This window comes from Lepisosteus oculatus, chromosome 11 (genome assembly GCF_040954835.1).
Source record: "Lepisosteus oculatus isolate fLepOcu1 chromosome 11, fLepOcu1.hap2, whole genome shotgun sequence".
NCBI lineage: Eukaryota > Metazoa > Chordata > Actinopteri > Semionotiformes > Lepisosteidae > Lepisosteus > Lepisosteus oculatus.
Window position 1 is genome coordinate 36259527 of NC_090706.1, and position 21340 is coordinate 36280866.

Consider the following 21340-nt stretch of genomic DNA (forward strand, 5'->3'; position numbering starts at 1 on the left):
GACCGCAATCTGAATAATGTAGGTAATGGAGATACAGCTTTCCACACTATATAACTCAAGTAACGGCACTGCAAGCAATTTAGTCCCAGTTCTCTGCCTATGGATCCAGTCTCCAACAGCGTCACGGCTCTGATTCCTTCACTCATACACAGCACAGAATTCTGATAGCTATCCAGTGGAGCATGCCCCAGCTCTGCCAGTGGAGCTTGTGCAGGTTCTGAGAGGGATGTTGTTGTGATGGTGCTCCAGATTATCCCGGACGGCTTGTTCTGTGATTGTGAATGACATTACCCACAGCTGACTTGCTGACACCCATACCCCCTAAGGCTCCCAATCAGCATTCCCTGTTGAAGGTCATTTGGCTCTTTACTTCACAGCATTTCAACTGCAGCTGAGTGCCTGTGCCTGGTGAGGAACTTTATCAAGCTCGGGCTGTACAAAGAAGTTCACGCAAATAGCTCATTCTGAAATAGTTCACTCTGAACAAAAGCATCATTTTTTGGTGCGTTCTCCAGATATCTTGCCATGTCAGATTCCAAATCCTCTATGAACACCTGCAGTAGGTCTAGGCACTACAGACCCTCTAGAGAAAGGTGGGTGCTGTGGTGAGATAATGGTGGAGATAAGGGTCTTTATAATTTGTACTCCACCCTAAAGATCAACATTTTCACCACACAGCGCAGCTTTAACAAGCCTTTTAGGACCTTGTTTTGCAATGAAACCTAATCCCCAGGAAAGTCTGTGATTTGAAAAGGTAATATTTCATGACAAACATGTGTTGTAATAAGGTTTGGTTACCATAACAGTTTTCTGTACATGAATAACAGAGCTGTTCTCCCTTTCTTGTACCTATGGGGACAAGCTACCGTAATACACAGAAGAGAAAGACATAAAAAAAACTTTACATGCATCATACACCAGGCTGTATCGGTTCCCACAGAACGGTGGACAAGGACTTTAGATTCTTCTGTGTGTCTGTCCTACAGATAACAAAGCTTGTTTTAGTTTTTTTTTTTTTTTGCTGTGATAGTAGTAGTTTGAAAAACTTTTTTGTGCATTGTTTTAATATATAGGTTTCAGGTGTTTATGAGTATAGAGAAATTATAACAAGAGCTGAGTTTGAGATGATTTTTTGTAAATACGAAATCACAATATAACAATTTCTAATAATTCCCAGCATTTAGTGCATTTTATCCCAAATAATTTTATACACAGGAGGAGACCTTCACCCATCACATAATTCCAGCATGCAAAACGTTAGGGAGACCAGTTTGCTGTGCAAACTCAGGGTGGAATTTAGCTGGATATCAGAGTTAACATCCTTATTTTTTTTACTTCTGTAATGAGATCTGAATTAGCTGGCGGATTCCCAGTTTAGTATCTCTTCCAATGAATGGCACCTTGTATAGCACAATGTCCCTGGTCATGACACTGGTGCACTGGTTTGGAAATTCTGGCATCAACGTGTGCCAAATACTGGTCTACCAACACCACTTTTCAGCAGCAGTCTGGTTTTCCTTGATCATTTTAAGCCAGCACTGATCAGAAGACCAATCTTACCTAGGTCTGACTAGCTCTGGCTAGTTGTTGATGCTGAATAGTATTATTTGACAACCCTTACCAAATATATAAATAGAGTTTTTATTGCTACAATGTATATGTTTGTTAACTGTCATCTCCTGTAAAACATAAAACTAAATTATTTTCATAAATTAAAATTTAAACTGTAGATCAGTTGGCTGCAGAAGAGAACCTTTTCTGTTAAAATCCACTAGGATGTCTATTGCCGATTTATTATTGTCAAAAGGAAACACAATGGATTATTATCACTGGACATGCAATGCAGTATTTTAAAAAGTTCTGAACTGGTTAGCAAATGTTATTAGGATATATTTACAAGCAAGGATTGCTCAGAAAAGTAGTGGCGCACGTATTCTAGAGATTATGGTAGTCCTGGCCAGGAGATTATACTCCTATGTCTCGACTTCGAGTTTTTAAAAGATAGTGGAGAAGTTGTGGGCTAATTGTGCTCTGTCAACAAACGCCGTAGCCGAATAAAACTGGCGAGTTTGACTACAAAACAGTAGAAAGGCGGCGAGCAGGTATGGGTGCCGCTACGAGCCGAGGGTGCTGTAGAGGACTTCGGAAGAAAAAGGTAGATCAAATGTGTTTTGTTTGTTGTAAAATATCTACATTTAAAATTGGGAACTATAGTGAGGAGTAGAACTACAGGAAATGAAATAGTGTTCTGGATTCCAGAATTAATACAAAACTCCAGAACGCGTAAGACAGTCTTCGGTTTTTAATCATTCTTAACCATGTGCAGTTTTTTGGATTAGTTTACATTAATTAGGTCTCGAAAGCTTTATTGTTTCAGAAGACGTTATTAGCCGGCTGTGAAACTTTGCATGAAGTTTTGATGGGCAACAGATGTGACATTTTCTAAGCGTGTTCACTTTCTCACATCACCACGGTTATTAGTATTATCTCGATACATTTAAGAGAGAATTGATCTCAAGCAATCATTTCACACACAAAAAACAACAGCTTTTAATGTCAATATAAGTACTCACGTAGGAGGCTGCTCTCAGTATGACAAAAGGTTCAAGTGCTATAACAAAAAATAAATTACCCTTTTTCCCCCATTTTAGTGTCCGGGAAGCAGGTAACGGTTAAAAAGGAAACCACTTTGTGAATTACTGCACTATCGTCTGAAATTCGGAAATGTATGTTTCTCAGGAGTACACTCATAAAGCCGTGTCATATTAGTCATTTCCCCCTTTTTGCCAGGTTAATTAAATTATTTGTTTGCATATGTCGGTATTGGTACCTTCAGTTTTAACATGGTATGTGTGAAGTACAGTATGGCTCACAATTACAAACAACAGTTGTCAGAATAACTGCATACACTTTCTGTCTGTTTAGATTTATCAGTTTTTTTTTTGTCCAAAGTCACTGTTAGCTGCTTTTTGCTGTGCAACCTCACATACAGTATATGACATATGTCGTACGCATACTGCAAGTACAATATGTAAAATACAAGGCTGACATCAGTAAAGGCAAATTGCCAGATAACATCCTCATTCCTGTGAGACAGATATTTTTAACCATATCATTAAGATCGGTGATATTTTTGGGTGGACTTCAGCAGGTCTGAAGAAAACTTTTGTTGGTCATTACAGCCTTGCTGGCTGTCAAGGGGTCTGATGCTGCATGCTGTACACTGTGTTCATTTAACAGGATGTTGGTCAGACTAATTGAATGCAGCCCGTGTTAATAAGCCTTTCAGACCCTAGAAACTCATTTCATTAAAAATGTTCCCGTAGCTGGTTTTAATGTAGAGGTCAGATCATTATCTGGTTTTAATTAAAGCTGAAGTCTATCCAGAGGTGCTTTATTCCTCTTAACAGTTTTTTTTCACAACATTTGATACATAAAATACTTAAAAAAAAGACAGAAAGAAGTCTTTGAGGTGGTTTGGTTCTCAAAATATATCCTCTTTTTATAATGACTAAATCTCGTAGACGTTGCAAGCTGTTTTTGAAAGCTCTAAGTGAAAATTATGTCTAATGAAGTTTAGATGTGCTGTACATGTAGTTTGTTTTAATTTAGTTTTTTAATTATGAATCACCTGATTTACCAAACCATAGAAAAATAGGCCTAATATATACAGTGTATTGTTTTTATATAAGAAATTCCATATATTAAACCATACTTTCCTTTAGTAAAAAAATAAAATGTCATTTTATGTCTTAAGGAGTATAATGTTTGTAACACATTTGATATATGTCTAAAATTGCATTTTATGGTACTGTTTATGAATATAGATATGCATATGTGTTGTTACTTACTGTTTCAGTCAACTGATCGCTGTTTTGCAAATGTTTTTAAACTTAATATTTTTTGCTTGATAGTTTGTGATTACTTATTGTATTACTATGATTTGAGTCTCTAGTAAAAGGCAGTTACATTTTGAAACTTGGTAGCTAATGATGAGTATGTTATTATTTGTATTTGTTTTACTATGTATTCTCATAGTGCCTGTTTAAAAGTGGTGAACAAATCTAAAGTTCCTCTAACAAAAATAATAGCTTTCTTGAAAGGTGTATGGACTGCTGGTACTTGAGAGGTGACACCTTTCCTGCCTCTACTGTACCTTCAGCCTTCATGGACACACTTTGCTAATGTGTGGCACAGCTTCTTCAGTCGATGTCATAATGGTGCTCTAGCCTCAATTCCACAGAGGGCAACATTCAGAGCACAGGCTGACAGGGTGTTTGGCATTTTAATGATGCTGCTGATAGTTCTTGGCCTATTTTGGCAGTGTGTTATGAAAGTTTATTGTAATGGTCTTAGAGTAAAAAATAGATGCAGTTCTTTAAGAACCTTCTATGATTAAGGGTCGAACATGAAAAACGGTCAAAAGCTTTAAAAACATGGCTTAATACTAAGCAGAAAGAGAGAATTTCAAAGTGCCAAAAGCTACTCAGTATTTTTCCTGTGAATTTCAGATCTTTGTTTTAAATTTTGTTTGTATTTTGCATTATGTTTGAAGAAGCAGATCACAGCTTCATGAATGTTAAAACTCTTGAAGTGGGTGATTTCTGTAAGTATTGTATTGCATCTGTATTGTAGTCTAATTTAAAGAACTGCTTTCAACTAAGTATTGTGCACGTGTGAATTGTTACAAAGTGTTTATTTACGTTTCACATTTTGGTGCCAGTGCAAAATTCTAGGCAAATTTGCTTTTTATAGTTCAACCCGTATATGGTAGGTGTACAACACTGTTTCCTGTCGTTTGAAACTTTGTGCTGAATGCTGATTTGTTACCTTGAATAGTGCACCGACCACCACTTCCTGTCATATAGAAACAGGATGCAGATTCTGTTAAAAAAAATCCATAAACATCAGCTAGCCTACTTTCTATAGTTAAGATTAAAGATGTTTAGGGTTTCTTAGTGAAAATAAGCCAAGCAGCCTCACATGTATGAAAGTCATAAATAGTCATACAAATATAAAAAATAAAGACCACATTAATAGCTGCTAAGCAGTAAAATGCACCAGCCTTTTACTACAGGCTTAAATTGTAGTCATACAATTATACAATATTCAATTAGTTAGGAATAGCAAACCAACAAGCAGTATACTCTATCATGCTGCTCAGCTTGTTTAGGTATATTGATGCTGAGACCAAGGGCATGTGAAGAACCAATCTTCCAGCTATAAGTGGGAAATTGTATGTTCCTTTAAATTTGACCATTCAAGCCAGACAGCCTGTGGATTTTGAAATGTTATACTTTGTATTTCACCGTTCTAAACACTGTGTAAAGCCAGCAGGGCAATGATTAATTGCAGTTTAGGCGAGTATTTTAAACAAAATATATTTTAACTCATTAAAAAATGTATTGTTTACATAAGAAGAGCAAAGAGCTAGGGGCAAGTGAGTCATTAACTGTGAGTGGCACTGAAAAGTAAAATTGTGTTTGCACTGTGTTTTTTTGTTGAGTGGATGGTGATCCGCAGATAAGCATTATAGTTGGATTAAGTGCCTTGAGATTTGTGTCATTAGTCATGTTCCCATCAGTGTCCAGGATTGTAATATTTTTTGGTGTGTCAGTACTGGGCAATGAGAATAAACCAACATAATTTCACTGATCGTAAGAGTCTGACTTCACTGCTTGAAGCTGCCTCACCCTTATAGTCCCACTCTTAAAAGAAAGAAATGGATGTATGGATGAAAAACTATATTCTGTCTCTCTTGCACAGCAGATTAAGGATTGCCTGTTTGACAGAGTTCATGTCAGATACATACAGTATGTGAAACTCCTTAAATGTCTTCGACATGAAAACAACTGTAGCAAACAATAAAACAACAAATCTTAACTCAAGCACTGTTCTTAAATTTCTTCTAGAGAAAAAATGCAGCTAAAGAACAGGTGAAATTGTCAAAAGAGCTGAATAACCTTCAGGATGGATGTGGTAAGTGGTTTCCTGCTTTATATATTTTTTCTTCAAGACTAGCAAGAGATGTATGTTTCTCATAAAATTACACACACATGGTATTATCTATTCTATGTCTTATAGAGGATATCTTAAATGTATTTCCCAGCACTGAAATAGTTGCTATTTGCAGTATAACATTAAAAGGCCAGAGTAAATTTTGCAGAAAAATGAATAGTTCTACAATATCCTGGAGTCTGATTTCAGAGTCTTTAAGAATAAGACTGTTTCAAGCCTTTTCAATCATTCTAATTTATTTTCCCAAAAAGTGATCAAAGCAGGCTTTGATATTTTGTTTCCATTCATACAAAGACGGTGCTAAATGTGGTCTTTGATTGTGGGTGTGTAAGCTGATCTTCCTCCACTGGCTATGTCTTGGTCACGTATTCTGTAAACCTCTCGTAGTTCAGCAGAATGAAGCACGTTCTGGTGAGATTTTTCATAGTTGCTAATGGTGAAGTTGGACCTCTTCTCACGCCAAAGTTGTGATGTCTCTCCCAGATCAGTGCTTGCAGAAGGATGCGGGCTTGGCTCTGGAGAAGCTCAAGGAACAGCACGAGTGGGAGCTGGAGAGTCTCAGGGAGACACTTAAGGGCACTTGGACCTCAGAGAGAGAGGAACTGCTGAAGGCCCACCAGGAGGCAATAGAGAGGCTCGTGGAGGAGATCACTGCAAAGGTATCCCTCAACTAATTTGACCTTTCTAATGCTAGTGAAGCTTGGAAGCGTTAATGTGATCGGCTAAAGGCTACTCTTAAGCTGGAAAGGCCAAAAACGTTACTAAGCACACCACAGAATAAACATCTGTGATGGTTCTGATTATTAAGAGGCCATGATTGGTAAAGGCCAAGGGGGAAATTTGTCCAGGACACCTGGGTTACTCTTTTCGAGAAACACCCTGGGATTTATAATGACCACAGAGAATCAGGACCTCGGTTTTACGTCTCATCTGAAGGAGGACACCTTTTTAAAGTATAGTGTCCCCATCACTATACTGGGGCATTAGGAACCACATAGACCGAAGGGTGAGCACCCCCTTCTGGCCCCACTTAGTTTTTCCCAGGAGGTCTCCATCCAGGTACTGACCAGGCTCACACCTGCTTAGCTTCAGTGGGATGCCAGTTGTGAGTCTGTTGCATTCATGAACTAAAGACAGTAGTGCTATCATTTTTAACATTGCACTGGTCACTTTGATCATAAAGAATAGTTTATTTAATTATTCATATTTTTATTTTATTTTTCCCTTGCTCTTTGGAACAAAATGAGCTTATGCTTCTACGTCCAATTATAAACTGTTTAATGTGAGCCTTCAAGAATAGGCAGTTTAATGTTTCACATAATTTAAGTACAACAGGTACAAATATCTAAACAAGCATAGTAATGAAAAGTAATAAGTAATTACCCGTGTGAATCTGAATTAATAAGCCATGCTTTGTCATTACAGAACAGGTAGGAACAACGCCTTTTTATACACTTCCTTTTGGTTCTCAGTGTTACTGTTTGGAGCCATTTGCCCTGGCATGTCTTCCCAGGAACATTGTTTTAAAAGAACTTCAGGTCACTGAAGAAAGACCTGTATTAATAAAAGATTTTTATTTTTACGTATAAAGAAAACGGGATTACATTTTCAGAAAGGCACAGTAGAAAGCATTGCAGTTAGTTGATGCAGAAAGCAGAAATCAATTGTGAAGCTACCTGAGTGACATGCTCACTGATGATGATGTATATTGTTTGTATTTTGTTCTTTGTTTGATTGTTTATTCTATGACCCTGCCTGGGCTGCAGGGTCTGAATGTTACGGCATTTTCTTGCCTTATTTTCCACCCAAAAAAGATTTTGAGCATTCAGCCTATCTGAGCAACTGTATTGGCTCACAAATCTCAACCTCTCTCATTTTAGATTAAAACTGAAACATCTGTGGAATTGAATGCGAGTTTTGATGACAAAATTAAATGCATCACAGAAGAGCACACAAACAAAACTGAAGGTGAGAGTCTTGGTTTTTATTTAACGTACTGTAGACTAAGGGAATGTTGACCAATGATCTCATACAATAAGTGAAACTTGGATGATGAGTATATGTTTGCTTGCACACTGTTAATATAGAAGTTTCTCTTTGCTTAGATTTAGTCATAAGAATAGTCTACAGAACTGTGTTAAACACTGAACAAAACCTGCAAGTTTCAATTTATAAAATATATGTATACAATATAGAGAGCAATGGTAAATTATGCATACAGTATATGATGGAGATGGATAACTGGCATGGGAAAATAAGTGCACTACTTGGAAATGTGTATTGTTTATAATATGTAATAGGTTTATTCCATGCTGAAAAAAAGAAGAAAGAGAACACAACGTTTCGGCCGTGGAGCCTTCTTCAGGTGTCAACCTGAAGAAGCTCCACGGCCGAAACGTTGTGTTCTCTTTCTTCTTTTTTTCAGCATGGAATAAACCTATTACTTGTTCCTTTGCAGCCTACGCATGCTGACGCAGCTACCCACCTTGTTTATAATATTACTGCATTCAATTATTTTTCATCAGAATATGTTGTGTTAAACCCTGCTTAAGAAAATGACAGTGAAATTTACTCTGTGGGCATTTCTCTGCGGAATGAATGAAGACTGAATTAAGTATTTCCCTGATCTTTATTTTGCACAGAGCTGCAGAAATTGCACTCCCAAGAGAAGAAAACTTTGACAGACAATTTCAAGGAAACAGAGGCTTCCTTGCAGGTAGTTTACACTTTTCAGGATTCTACTATACAGTACACCACATTCTATCGCCAAAATAAGGGCATCTTCATAAAGACATGCATCACTTTGTGTTGCTTGATAGTACCACACCAGAAATTATCAGTCAAGTTGGCTTCTGTGTCATTTGGATAACTAACCACACTCTTGCACTTCCTGATTTCTGGAATTAGAGCTCATAGGGTAGGGGGTGGGTCCATGTATTTCAATCTCATCACCACCAGGGGGAGCAGTCTCACACGTTTTTCCTGTCTGGACAACTTTGGGCAAGAGATGGGGTTTTGTAATTTCCCAGCTTCACATAGGATGTCACAGGGAGGAAGGACATCATTGGAAGGCAGATATTTTTATTCTTTGCACCTTGAACTGTTTGCAGGGCAAAGTTGATGTTCTGACGGCTGAACTGCAGGTTTTCAATGAGTTGAAACAAAGAGTGAAGGAGTCAGTCCTGACCAGAGATCTGCAACGAAATATTAAGGTAATGCATTTTGGAGGGGTCACCTGGTTTGTCATGGCCCAATTTAAGTTAATAATTGTTTTTTTTTTCTTCTGGTTTTCTGAAAGAGCACTCTGTAATGCAGTAGAATGGCTTTCTGTTACATTCGCAGTTATGAAATTTTCCCCCACTGTGATGGAGCATGATTGTAGTTAGCATTCAGTTGCATTCTGGTCACTTTTGAGTTGTTCTTATTGTGCATCTTACCTTATCCCTGTTGTCGTTCCTCAGGATCATGGCAGCCCGGGTTCTTTCTGGGAGCAGGAACTGAACAGCTTGCTTTTTGTGATTGAAATGAAAAACGAACGCATCCAGAACTTTAGCAAAAAGCTACTCCAAATGGAAGCCCTGGTAGGAGCTGGAGTAAAAAGAGCTGGACAAGCTTGACTTTCCTCAAATCACAATCCATATTATCCTGTATTCTTCTTCCATGCACCTTCATTCATTATTCATTATCCACCACCACAGTTTTGCCAAATTTAAAGGTGTGGTTAATCTATAGATTGTATAGGAAGGGATATTCTTTTTTAGTTTATCTTCATCTACTTTATAATATTAATTTTACTGAAAAGTTAATTTCTTCTAAACTTTTTCTAAATTGGACAAAGAGCCTGATGTTTGTTCATACACCTGCTGAGAAGCCCCCATTCACCTAGTGCCTAGCAAAGAAAGAGGAAGTTGTCAATGCAAGATGCACAGTATATATATTTTAAAGGTTAGAAACAGGAACTCTCAGGTAACTCTAGTTCTACATTTTTTTTCAGGCTGAGAAGAACCTGTCTCTGGAGGACAGAGTGAAGAACTTGCTTCAGCAGAATGAGGACCTGAGGCTCAGAATGGAGAAACATCAGACCTTAATACAGTAAAATCATTTTATTCTGATTCTCTTATTGCTAGAGAATTCAAAGATTGGTTACTTATGGTGTTGTCTGACATTTTTTAGAAATAGTTTCTTACTATGTGCGTGTTATTGTTCATCCATGTTGGTACATGCATGTACTGTATCTAAATCATGTTTTGTATGTCTTTTTTGCCTATTTATTTTTTCCTGACTTCAGACTAATCCTAATGAGTGCATATTTCCTTGTATGGTCAACAAACAAAATTCAATATACTGTAGATCCAACATCCTTTGAATGACAGAGTACTGCATCAGGATTATCAGCTTGTTTTTCAAAGGAAAAGCATGACATTGAGGATTGACAGCAATTTGTGAATGCTGGGCTTTTAACAAGAAATGTATGCTACTCTTTTTATCTGAGTGTAGTTTTTACTATCCCTTCTCTGAAAACACTGTTTTCAGCTCTTCTCATTTCACAACCTATTTGTGTCTTCTCGATCTTATTTCTTGTTTCTCTTTAGGATATTTTTTCCCATTCTGCCAAACCATGAATGTAAAATTGCTTCTGAAATGATAATTCAAGCTTGAAAAAGAGGGTGTTGTGAATAACTATCAAGTATTGGCACAGACTTGAGTGCAGCAGACTTTAAGCATGGCTCCAGGACGGTAGATGGTACTAATCAATGTCATAGCTAAAAGTTGATTTTCAGGAGCTACTTTCCATAAAACTGTTAGCACTTCAACAGGAGAAGAAGCATCAAACAAAATGAAACAGACGAAAGCACAGAGTTGTGTGGAGCACAAAAAAAAAGAGGGAAACAAGAATTGATCAATTTTAATTTGCAGTTCTCTCTCAAAAAAAGTTGAAAGCCTTTTTCAGGATCAGAGTGCAGAGTGGGTTATGCAGAAATCAGAAAGGTATTAGAAAGTTAGTGACAGTATGTTTTATAATACTGTACTCATTAATGGTTGGACTACGTTGGACTGCTTTGACATGGACTAATTTCTTATACTTATTAAAAATAAAATAAGTATAAGAAATGGGTTGAGCACAAGATACAGGTAGGAAAGAATGTGGGATGAACCTTAACGTATCATTCATGTGTTTACTTTAATGTTGTAAATTTTGTCACAACTTTGGTCTATGTTCAATTGCATTTCAGGGAGCTGTCTCGCGAGCATGCCAGGCTACAGGAGTCACTGGAGAAGGAGTCCCTTCTGAGTCAGAGGCTGAACCAAGAGAAAGAAGAGCTGCTCTACAGACTGGTCAACGGAGACTCCCCGCCCACCTTTCATGTGTCACCTTTCACCCCTGAACTCTCCCCAAGGTGACCACATCACACTGAGGTTATGAGATCACTCTTCTCAAGAGGAACTGCCCTGGCTGAGTGAGGAGAAGTCTCCTCTTTCTGCGACCTGATCCCGAATATCTCGGGAAAATGCTGAAAGTGTCCTTTCACCTTGGCTTTGGCTCAAGCCATTCGTTAAATCCTCATGTCCGTAACGTTTCAAGTGGACAACTTTCTGGCAGTCTTCCTAAACTGCTCAACGTCTGCCCTTGCTATAATGTGACAAATGTCTTCAGGAGCTTCCGATGAGTAGTCAAAAGCAGAACAGCTTGGGAATTGATTTTTGACTGTAACCTTTCTGATGCGTGTTGCAAACCATTTTGAACTCTGATGGATTTCATCATCTATATTGCAGCACAAAACGGAAAGGTGTGTTTCAGTTTGATTCTCTATTTTTTTTTAGTGGACCTTGAGATGGAAGCCACACATTTTGCAGCATCTCACTTCAAAACATGCACAGGGCTTTCCTTGACAAGGAAATCTTGAAAAAAACTGATTACGAAATCTTTGATCTACATAAATCAGTAAATGCACTGTATAGGATGACATCACCATCTAGAAAGCTGAATTTCAGGATTGTTTTTAGTGCTGCTTTTTCTTTTAGGAAAATAACCCAAAATACTACTAGTCAACAGAATTTTGTTTTTACCTCATGGTCAAACTGTGCCTATAAGAGTGGAAAGCATGCCTGCTTTCCCTTCACATTTTATTTTTATTTCCAATCGAAGAGCCAATAGCCTTATTTACTACTTCCAGGTAAGTGAATGTTTTAATATATGACTTTGTATCGTGCTGGTAACAGTAACAGCAGACAGTCACCATCTCAGTTGTGTTGATCATTTTTCTCTTATGATAAATGTGTTTCTTTGCATCTGTTGTCTTTCACTAGTGCTTGTCATAGTTCGACAAATCAATGTAGGTTCAAAAACATTTTTATCTTTTGTTTTTTGTCTCAAGTATTATTCTTTTTGTCAACTGTTACCTCTTTTGAAATCAACTGTAAGTAATATTTTGACTCATTTGGGAGTAACATTTCATCATTTATATAAGATTAGATTATATGAAGGTTACAACATAGTAAACAGTAAGTACCTTGATGGGGACAAATGTCAGTAATTATGTAATCTGTAGCTGGATCTTTGGTTTCAAAGCTTTAATTTCAGCCTAAGAAGTCTGATAAGCAGCAGATACGCTTTTTGAACACCTTCTGTGTACTTCATTACTTTTATTCACACCTGGGAGAAATGTCACAGCATTTAAATTTCTTCCCCACAAAAGACCAAAACACTATGGCTAACAAAAACAAATCAATACTGTACTGGCATCTTTGGTTATAAAAAAAAAAAGAGCTAAGCACACATATTTTAACAAACCTTAGGAAATCTGAAACTGCACGAGGTATTCAGATGCACACGGGCACTTTTTAACCAGTGTTTTTATCTGTTTTTATTTGCTTTTATTTGATTTTAATGGGGTGAGAATGTGTATATAGAAAGCACTTTTAAAATGTACGTGCATTTTTTTTCTTGCCATTTTGTTTTCTATGGTTCGTTTCTGTGGAGCACTGTTTTGAAATTATTTCACAAATGCTAAGTGCAAAAGTGCGAGTAGTGTGTGTTAGAAGATATGTCTAACTTATATCTAGGTATCGTTTTAAATAGATCCTATCCGATTTAGAAGCAACAGCTGACGTATGATGTATGATTGTGGTGCCATAAAAACAAGTAACTGGAGCACTTCAAAGCTTTTTCACTATTGCTAAAAACAATGTCCTTATCATTTCAGATACACTCTTATTTTTTTCAGAACGGTTTAAGTGGGAAAAAAAATAATTTCTTCTACTTGTGCCTGTATTTTTCTTATGCCTATAATGTCCCATTTCAGCAAGTGAGGAGGACATTGTTTTGGTATAGAGCAAAAAGCTTTGAAAATGAACCTGTTATTATCACAGGACTGTATGTATTATAGCTGAAATGTAGTTGGCAGTGTTAATTCATAGAATTGTGTGCAGCTGTTAGCTATTGTTACTATAGCTGGTAAAGCAATACACACCTTTATTTTATGCGAGTTGCTGTACTGTTAGCCTTTTTCCCCAGTACAGGTGCTATCTAAACCACTCTTCTGGATGTGTTGAACTCATGCCATAGAAACATAGTTTTCTTTTTCATTTTAACTGACAACTTGTCAAGGGGAAAATAAACATCGTCAAGAATTTCGCAAGTGTATGAGCGTAATGGTTTTCAGCTTACGTCTGGACAAAGGCTTACCTGTCAATTAAGTACCACTGGGGGTGCTGTGTGATTTAAAGAAGAAAGCTTTCCAAGCATGCCCTTTTTGCAATGTTTTCCCAGTTCCTTTCAAGAAGCTGGATGAAGTGCTAGGATCAGGTAGTTGCTAAAACAACAAACAGGCTTTCCCAAAACTTTCCCATGTTGTCATACTTGCAGTCAAGAAATAGTAGTGTTTACACACAGCAGTAATACATTAAATATTTAAGTGTTGGTAATACTTCTTACATCAATGGCAGTATGTATCTCCTTGTAGATTAATAATGCTTAACTTAGAACTGGGTAAAATCAAAACTTCAGCCTGCTATCCAAGTGCCAAATTCATGTTGAAATTGCACATGAAATAAAGCTCTGACAAACCTCTGGCAAACACAAAGACACAATTAATTACTGGGTTTGGAACTTGTGACTTGGCAGTTGGGTCAATGTTTTGACTTTATATGGGCCTATTAACTTTGTTGCATGTTTGAAATAGAAAAAAAGGTGAGATACAAGATTAAACTGTTCCATGCATGAATGTAGCTATTCTGTTTATTTCTAGTGCTTACTTTTTCTGTAAAAGATCAGAGAAGGTAAAATTTGAGAACTTGATAAAAATGCTTTAGAATAACATTTTATACTGGTAGCCATCAGATTCATGTTTTGAATTGTTTTAAAATATTTACAGCATAAATTACTTAGACCATACTTTGATTTTTATTCATATACAAACCACGTGAAAGAACGTTCTATATTAGGCTGAATTATGTACAGAATTTTTGGTGCTGTGTCCCCCTTCATAAAAAAAAAATATAGCATGTTTTGGTTTACATATATAAAAAGTCTAAAATATTGTAAAAATAACTTTTTTTTTATGTTTTCCTGAAGTACACTGTAATTTAACAGTAAATATTATTCAAATTATTTTCATCAAATATGCTGGACTGGGCTAAAAATCCAAAACTGTCCAATCAATGATACTATGCAGGTCAAATCTAATTTCCTCACCATTGTTTAGAAATAAAACACGTTCATCATACAGTATATTGAAACTATACACAGTGAACCTGCTGAATAAACTAAGAAAGCTATTTGTTTAGTTTATTTCCAAACGCAACATTGTCATTGTCAGTGCAGCAGCTGCCATTAAAGATCACTATATCCATCTCCGTTTTCTACTCTGAAAGTTTTTCTGCAATACTACCTGCCATCCATAAACCCTCATGGCAGTGCAGAGTACTGGTACTACAGCATTTATATATATCACATTTAAGTAAACAGCCACAGCTGTTTGACCAGAGCTGTCTCTGCTTCGTATCCAGGCCGGGAACGTTGAGTTCAGCGGTGTCTGGATCTGGCAGTGCGAGCAGGCAGCACAGTCACGCTTGTGGAGACTGTAGTGGACCCTTCCAGGTTCTGCGCGGTGCAGCTGTAGGTTCCCTGGTCCACTGCTCTCACCTCGTCCACCAAGAGAACGGTCTCGGAGCGCTGTCGGGCCTGTCCTCCTGAGCGCGCCGTGTGCGTGGCGTCCTGAGTGTACAGCGGCCTGCCAATCTGAGCAGTTCAACAAAGGAAGTTGTGCGTCAGAGGTGCCAACTGGCACTTCATATGATTTTGGCGGATCAGCTGAGTCAGTGAGAACATGGCCCTAATCATTGCTGAGGTCACCCACATGACAGTGAATGATTCAGTCTTGTGGGTTGTTTTCCTATTAGAGCTATAGACAGTGCAGCTAGTGCGGTCTAAGTATTTGCACGTGGGCCCTGCAATCATGTTCTGCCACTGATTACCATTCTTGAGTCATTATGGAAATTATACGTGATGTAATTGGGTCTCCTTTCACCTACAGTATGTCCTAGGACAGCAGTTCCCAGCCCTGATCCTAGAGTAATATGGTCTTGCTTGACCACAAGCTATTTCTTTGGTTGGTACCGAGTGTCAAAAAGTACCCTACTTCAAGGTTACTGTGTCTAGCAACCTCAGCACACAGATGTTCATGCAGCCTCCCCTCAACTTGCTTGCTGTTGACTAATTTCTGACTAAACAGCTCTTAGTAGTGGAGCAATATATAATGGACAGGTGCTGGTGGGAGTGACACTGTATCAGCCATGCCCACAATGACATTTTTCCTTTCGCAAAGGTGACATTTTAGGCAACTGTCCCATGATGAAAAGGCTATTGGCAGTGTACAGTACCTTTTGTCCAGGGTATTCCCAAGTGAAATCGATGGCAATGTCTGCCTCTCCAAGCACGGAGCAGGTCACCTGCAGATTCTCCCCAACGTGGACCGAAGTAGACGAGGCATGAATCACAGGAGAGGGGGCGGAGACAGGGTCTAACAAGAAACAGGCCACACTTTACTTCCTGTTTTCATTGCATTTGGGGCCTGTAAGCTGCCGGCCTTACGAGCTGTAATCCTTAAACACAGGGCTTTCTGTGTAGCTGGGTAATTGAATTTCACAGTCCAACACATAAATCAGCTAAGTAACCTGAGGCAATGTCTAATGAAAGTTAATTTCTGCTATGGCGTGGGAACTAGCACAGGTAAAATAATTCTGAACATCCAGATTGTATGTAGCTTTTCTTAATTTAGGAAAATATTATCTGTATCTTGATTTTGTTTTGTGATGTGCGGTATGTGAACTGTCATGTCAAAGCATTGTAACTGTACGAACAGAAAATGTTATTTTTGGAAACGACTAAGTAGCAATTTTCGATCAGCTCCATCACGCCTCAGTTTACTGTGACCTTTTAATAATAATAGTTCCTTACACTTACAGTATATAAGATGTTTATGGACACCCCACTCAAACTGCTTTACAGGTAATGTGGATCCCCTCCATCACCACCAGTGTGCAGCCCCACCTGGATGATGTGACAGCACTCACCACACATCAGCTATCAGTGGGGGGAGAGCAGAGTGATGAAGCCAGTTTATAGATAATTAGGAGGCCATGACTGGTAAAGGCCAATGGGAAATTTGACCAGGACGCTAGGGTAAAACCCCTACTCTTTTCGAGAAACACCTTGGGATTTTTCACAGAGAATCAGGCCCTTGGTTTTACATCTCAGCCAAAGGACGACACCTGTTAACATTATGATGTCCCCGTCACTATACTGGGGCATTAGGCCTTCACTTAGACCGCAGGATGAGCACCCCCTGCTGGCCCCACAGACACTTTTTCCAGCAGTAACCTTAGCTTTTCCAGGAGGTCTCTCATCCAGGTGCTGACCAGCCTCACACCTGCTGAGCTTCAGAGAGTTGCCAGTTGTGAGTTGCAAGGTGATATGGCTGCTGGCTTTTAATTTCTTGAGCAGTCATACAAAACTGTGGGCTCAGATCTGGGTGGGGACCGTGCTGTTGTACCCTTGAGTAAAGCATATTACCCAGACTGGTCCGGCCAAACCAACTGTGTGTTAACTACAATATACGCAGAAAAGAAAGAGAAACTGAGGATTGTAAATGTAAACTGTAAGTCGGTTTAAATACAACAGCACTACAACAGCATCATGCTACCTCCCCGAACCAATTGGGTTTTTTTTCTAATATGTATTATATTGTTTTTGTAATATGCAATATGTTCTAATATGTTTTTAGTTTCACGTTCCTACAAAACGTGCCCAGGAACAGAGGGATATGCGTCACGAAAAAGACCCGCACTTACAGTTGACGTAAATGAGCATGTACTTGATGGACGTCTGGCGAAGCCCACGGTAGCTGGCCAGGCAGAAAAGGGAGCCGGCGTGGTGGGGTTTGGGCCGGTGGATGGTGAAGCCCTTCTTCACGTCGAAGGAGATCTCGACCCCGTCCACCTTCAGCTCCTCGGGGGGAAACTCCCGGTGCAGCGTGACCGTGGCCAGCGGGGACGTCACCTGACAGGCCAGGGTGGTTGGCCGGTTGGAGCGCAGCTGTAGGACTTCGTAGTAGTCCGCCGAGGGCACAAACAGCTCCTGGGGATCTGGGAGAAAAGCGAGGTTGGCCGCCAACACTGATGCCATGGAATTATTTTTAAAGCTTTGTCTTGCAGTGCTAGTTCCTGAGATCTGTTGCCTATGTTCATACTTCACTTCACCGAATTATCTCAGTGCGGAAATCAAGCCTTCTATATTTTATCCAGCACCCTGATGTTGTTGTGCAGTCTTGGACTGGCTTACATTGGAGATTTAAATATGAATTAAAATGAATTTGAGAGCCCACAGCTTGTGTTGTATTTGCCCACCAGATGTCAGTGTTACATTGCAGGTCGTGCTGTAGCACGGGACGGTGAACTCGGAAGTTCTGCACCTAGAAAAACAACATTGCCAAATTTGTACTTGCTTTAAGATACAGTGATCCCAAAACAAGTGCACCCCTCATTTTCAGCAAACCAGCCCCTCTTTTAGGCCTATCTAATTTTGCGTACTGAACAAACAGAATCAAATAGCATTAAAGAGAAGGGATCACACAGGGAAAGAGCTGCAAAAGGATAAGAACATTTTGGTTGCTAATCGGTGAAAAGTTCCATGCTATCATCCAGCTAATAAATACTGAACATACTGTATGTATAGCACTGCTACTCACACGTAAAAAATATATCAGTCACAATGTAGCTAGCTCTGACATTTAGGAGAAATACTGAAAGCCATTCAGCAGTATGGGCATTTGTTAGATGTGCTCAGACATGCATTGTGAGGGCCGCAGCGTGCTGGAGCCTACCCTGGAAGTATACAGTATGGCACAAGGTTTCTACTGTATGAGTGCTCGTCCCCTGGATGGGCTACCGGGACCACAGAGAAAGGGACGCTGGAGAGAAACCCAATCAAACTCAGCCAGCAGACACCACAAGAGCCCACGTTCAGAATAGAACCCAAGACCCTTGAACTGTGAGGAAGTAGCTTTAATTATCATGCCAGTGTACTGCTCATCCAATAGTAATAAAAAAGAACAACAGTGAGTACAGAGCATTTACCTGGGAAAAAGACGAAGACTTTGGCAGCTCTGTCATACTCCCTTCTGCAGTCTGTCTCCTCACAGTACATGGGGTAACAGGTGTACTCTCCTGTGTCAGCGCCCGTGGAATTGGCTAAAATCAGGGTGCCGTATCTTTCATGCTGAACGATCCTGACCGGAAAGACAGATTTGTCAGAGTAGCACCACTAACCTGAGCATCTGCAATTTAGAATCAGGCACCCTAATATTTTCATTCACATATTTTGTCTTTGTAGGTCAGGATACGGCTAAGACTACACTGCCATGCTAGTTGCTAATTTTCATCCATGAGTAGACAAACCGTAGGGAATTGCAATGAGCTTGTACGTGTTTTATGCTTATCTGCATTGATTTACCATGGTATCTAAGGAAGGTTGTACTTCCTGTATTATGGAAATCAGATGTAAAGCATGCTGTGCCCCATTGCAGCTTGTCCTTGCCAGTAAGAGGAATCACTGAGACTGAAGAAAAATCAGTTTTTTAAATGCAAAGTAAGGTATGTAAAGAAAATGCTTGTGCACTTAAAGAAGTGCCGGTAAAATATTCATCCCCTATCTGTCTGGAGAGTCAACTGGACCTCAGCTTGCTTGTGGGTTACCTGAGCCTGCCTTCGTCCTCCTCTTCCAGGTAGTAGGGGACAGCCCACTGGACAGGCTTGCCTTTGCACCTCAGCTCCAGGTTGTGTCCTGCCTGCACAGTCAGTGTGTCTCCTACCTTCTGAAACTTCCCCTTTTCTAGCACCTGCGTTAGGGCTGACTGAGCAGCAGGGGGCGCTGTTGGGGGCGGAGTCACTTTCACCGTGGGTGTAATCTTCAGTTTTGGCTTGACAGCTTTGGCCTTCTTTGCCACAACCTTTCCAGGTTTGATTTTCTGCCTTGGCCTTTTCTCTGTTGTGAGCCTGGGATCCTTGTCTTCATTTTTTTGGCTGTTAACTGCAGAGGGACACAGGCACAACCCTTAAACAGTACCGTCTAACCTTGTAAATACTGTGTTGTCGTATTGGCTAGGAGACAACAGACATTACCTGGATGGGTTTACAAATGAAGACTTGAGTTAAGAGATTGTTACTACTTTTGTTCAGAAACCGTTAACAAAAAGCAAACCTGAAAAAGCCAACGTGATGAGGTTTTGAAAAACAGTCTTCAACATTAACCAAACATGGTTCACACAGGTTTTGCAAGCACAGCAAAATTATCACATCCATCGAAGGGAATGTAGAATTAAATTATGAGTTCTATATTTAGACTTTAAATTATAGGATCCAATTGGAACCTGAATTAAGCACAACCAATGCAACCATAATTTCCATGTGTACATTAGATCCACCTATGCACCTAACACACAGAAGTACCCTACAAGCATTCAAAGATAGGATATTATCTTTGAAAGGCATCTTTTGAAAACAAATTGACAACTTCATTATAGCTTAGTATCCATGGAAGAACTCACCAAACTCCAGCAGCAAAGTTGTGACCACCAATATGCTTAAAACCAGCCTCTGCTTCATGGTTGACAAATTTACACCGAGTTCGTGCACCACTTCTATTTGCCTTCAAAAGCCGATTTCTCTTTGGCGCTTGAGCCGAATGCTACTGTGAAAGATTAAAAAGTTCACAGCAGCCCGTCAGGAGACCCAGCAGAGCAAGAAAGTGTGGGGGGGAGGCACAGAGCTCAAATGCTCAGCTGTTTTCCAGTTCAAACCAAATTCCTTTTCACAGGAGAGTGACACTAACCCCACATTCCTCTGGCTGCCTTGAAAGAGTCCATTCAAAGCCCAGTCTGCCAATCGAAAGCAAGGCAAGCCTGCCCAACATCAGAAGCACAGAGAGGAGCCTACCTAGCCTGGAAACATAGTATGCATATTGTCTCTAATATAGGAAGTTCTTTAAACATTTTTTCCAAGGATAAATTCCTGCTTTCTGCTATGTCAGTTCAGTTATCCTTGGCTTACAACATTATTTCAGACGACAAAGGTATGTTTTGATTTAATTGGAAATGTACTAAATTCATTCATTATTGATTTCCCTCCTATAAGGTTATGAATTCTAATGCCCCATAGACCAAAAAGAATATTTTGTGGACATTTCTCTTGTATCTCACATTTAGTTCAGCAGTACATAGTGTGGAAAATTCATTGTCACTGTTGTAGTGCCACACATCTTCACTTATACTTGCACACTACGCTTGCTGAATACAGTACCCATGGTACAGTATGTCCCTTTGAACATTCTCCTTTGAAATAAACACCAAGACCTGTATTCTTCAAATGTGATGGTAAATCAGAAGTTTAAAGATTATTTCTGAAGCATTTGGAATAACCTTTGCTTTACTTTGTGTGCTTATTTTAACTGTGTTCAAATGGGCTGCCAGCAGTCTTATCATTGTACTGTGCTCACGCTACAGATATCCTTTTTTGTGCTCAGGAGTCAGCCTTCCTAGTTTATCTATAGTTCAGAATCAGATTGTGTAAACAGTCTAATTTAATAGTGCACTTAAATCATGTTATGCCACCTGGAATTTCTCTGTAGTGATGACCCCCCCAGTGATGTTAATATACAGTACAATTATAGAGCCTCTGGTAGATGACTGAATTGCTGCTTCAGACAGATGTATTTCTTGTACTATGGGCCAAAATTCCTTCAGATTAAATGGCTGAGCTCTGATTA

The 21340-nt window shown here is 39.2% G+C and overlaps 2 protein-coding genes across 3 annotated transcripts; one reads left to right on the forward strand and one right to left on the reverse strand.

Moving 5' to 3' along the window:
* Window positions 1-1945: 1945 nt before the first annotated feature.
* On the forward strand, window positions 1946-17902 carry ccdc69 (coiled-coil domain containing 69). Of its 2 annotated transcripts, XR_011191191.1 has the most exons (10): window positions 1946-2155; window positions 5913-5979; window positions 6502-6677; window positions 7899-7986; window positions 8661-8734; window positions 9129-9230; window positions 9480-9599; window positions 10013-10110; window positions 11253-12194; window positions 17304-17902. XR_011191191.1 is itself a non-coding variant. In XM_015349923.2 (9 exons), the coding sequence occupies exons 1-9, from the start codon at window positions 2105-2107 to the stop codon at window positions 11419-11421; spliced, it is 945 nt and encodes a 314-aa protein (XP_015205409.2). In that variant the 5' UTR covers window positions 1946-2104; the 3' UTR covers window positions 11422-13653. The 2 variants fall into 2 exon arrangements, 1 of the variants encoding a protein (XP_015205409.2); XM_015349923.2 differs by lacking the exon at window positions 17304-17902 and having other exon boundaries at window positions 11253-13653.
* Window positions 13321-20398, reverse strand: LOC102695003 (platelet-derived growth factor receptor-like protein). The gene is made up of 6 exons (XM_006632044.3): window positions 20124-20398; window positions 19273-19606; window positions 18655-18806; window positions 17371-17664; window positions 15901-16040; window positions 13321-15259 (listed from the first exon to the last, which is right to left on the reverse strand). Exons 1-6 carry the CDS (start codon window positions 20179-20181, stop codon window positions 15044-15046), a joined length of 1194 nt encoding a protein of 397 aa, XP_006632107.1. The 5' UTR covers window positions 20182-20398; the 3' UTR covers window positions 13321-15043.
* Between the last annotated feature and the right edge of the window lie 942 nt (window positions 20399-21340).

Coding starts and splice junctions, on each gene's coding strand:
- LOC102695003 (XM_006632044.3), bottom strand. CDS start 20,181: ATGAAGCAGAGGCTGGTTTTAAGCATATTGGTGGTCACAACTTTGCTG. Junction 16,041..17,370: donor CATGCTCATTTACGTCAACT/GTAAGTGCGGGT, acceptor GTTTCTTGTTAG/ACCCTGTCTCCGCCCCCTCT. Junction 15,260..15,900: donor GGGAATACCCTGGACAAAAG/GTACTGTACACT, acceptor TGAACTGCTCAG/ATTGGCAGGCCGCTGTACAC.
- ccdc69 (XM_015349923.2), top strand. CDS start 2,105: ATGGGTGCCGCTACGAGCCGAGGGTGCTGTAGAGGACTTCGGAAGAAA. Junction 5,980..6,501: donor TAACCTTCAGGATGGATGTG/GTAAGTGGTTTC, acceptor TGTCTCTCCCAG/ATCAGTGCTTGCAGAAGGAT. Junction 10,111..11,252: donor AAACATCAGACCTTAATACA/GTAAAATCATTT, acceptor ATTGCATTTCAG/GGAGCTGTCTCGCGAGCATG.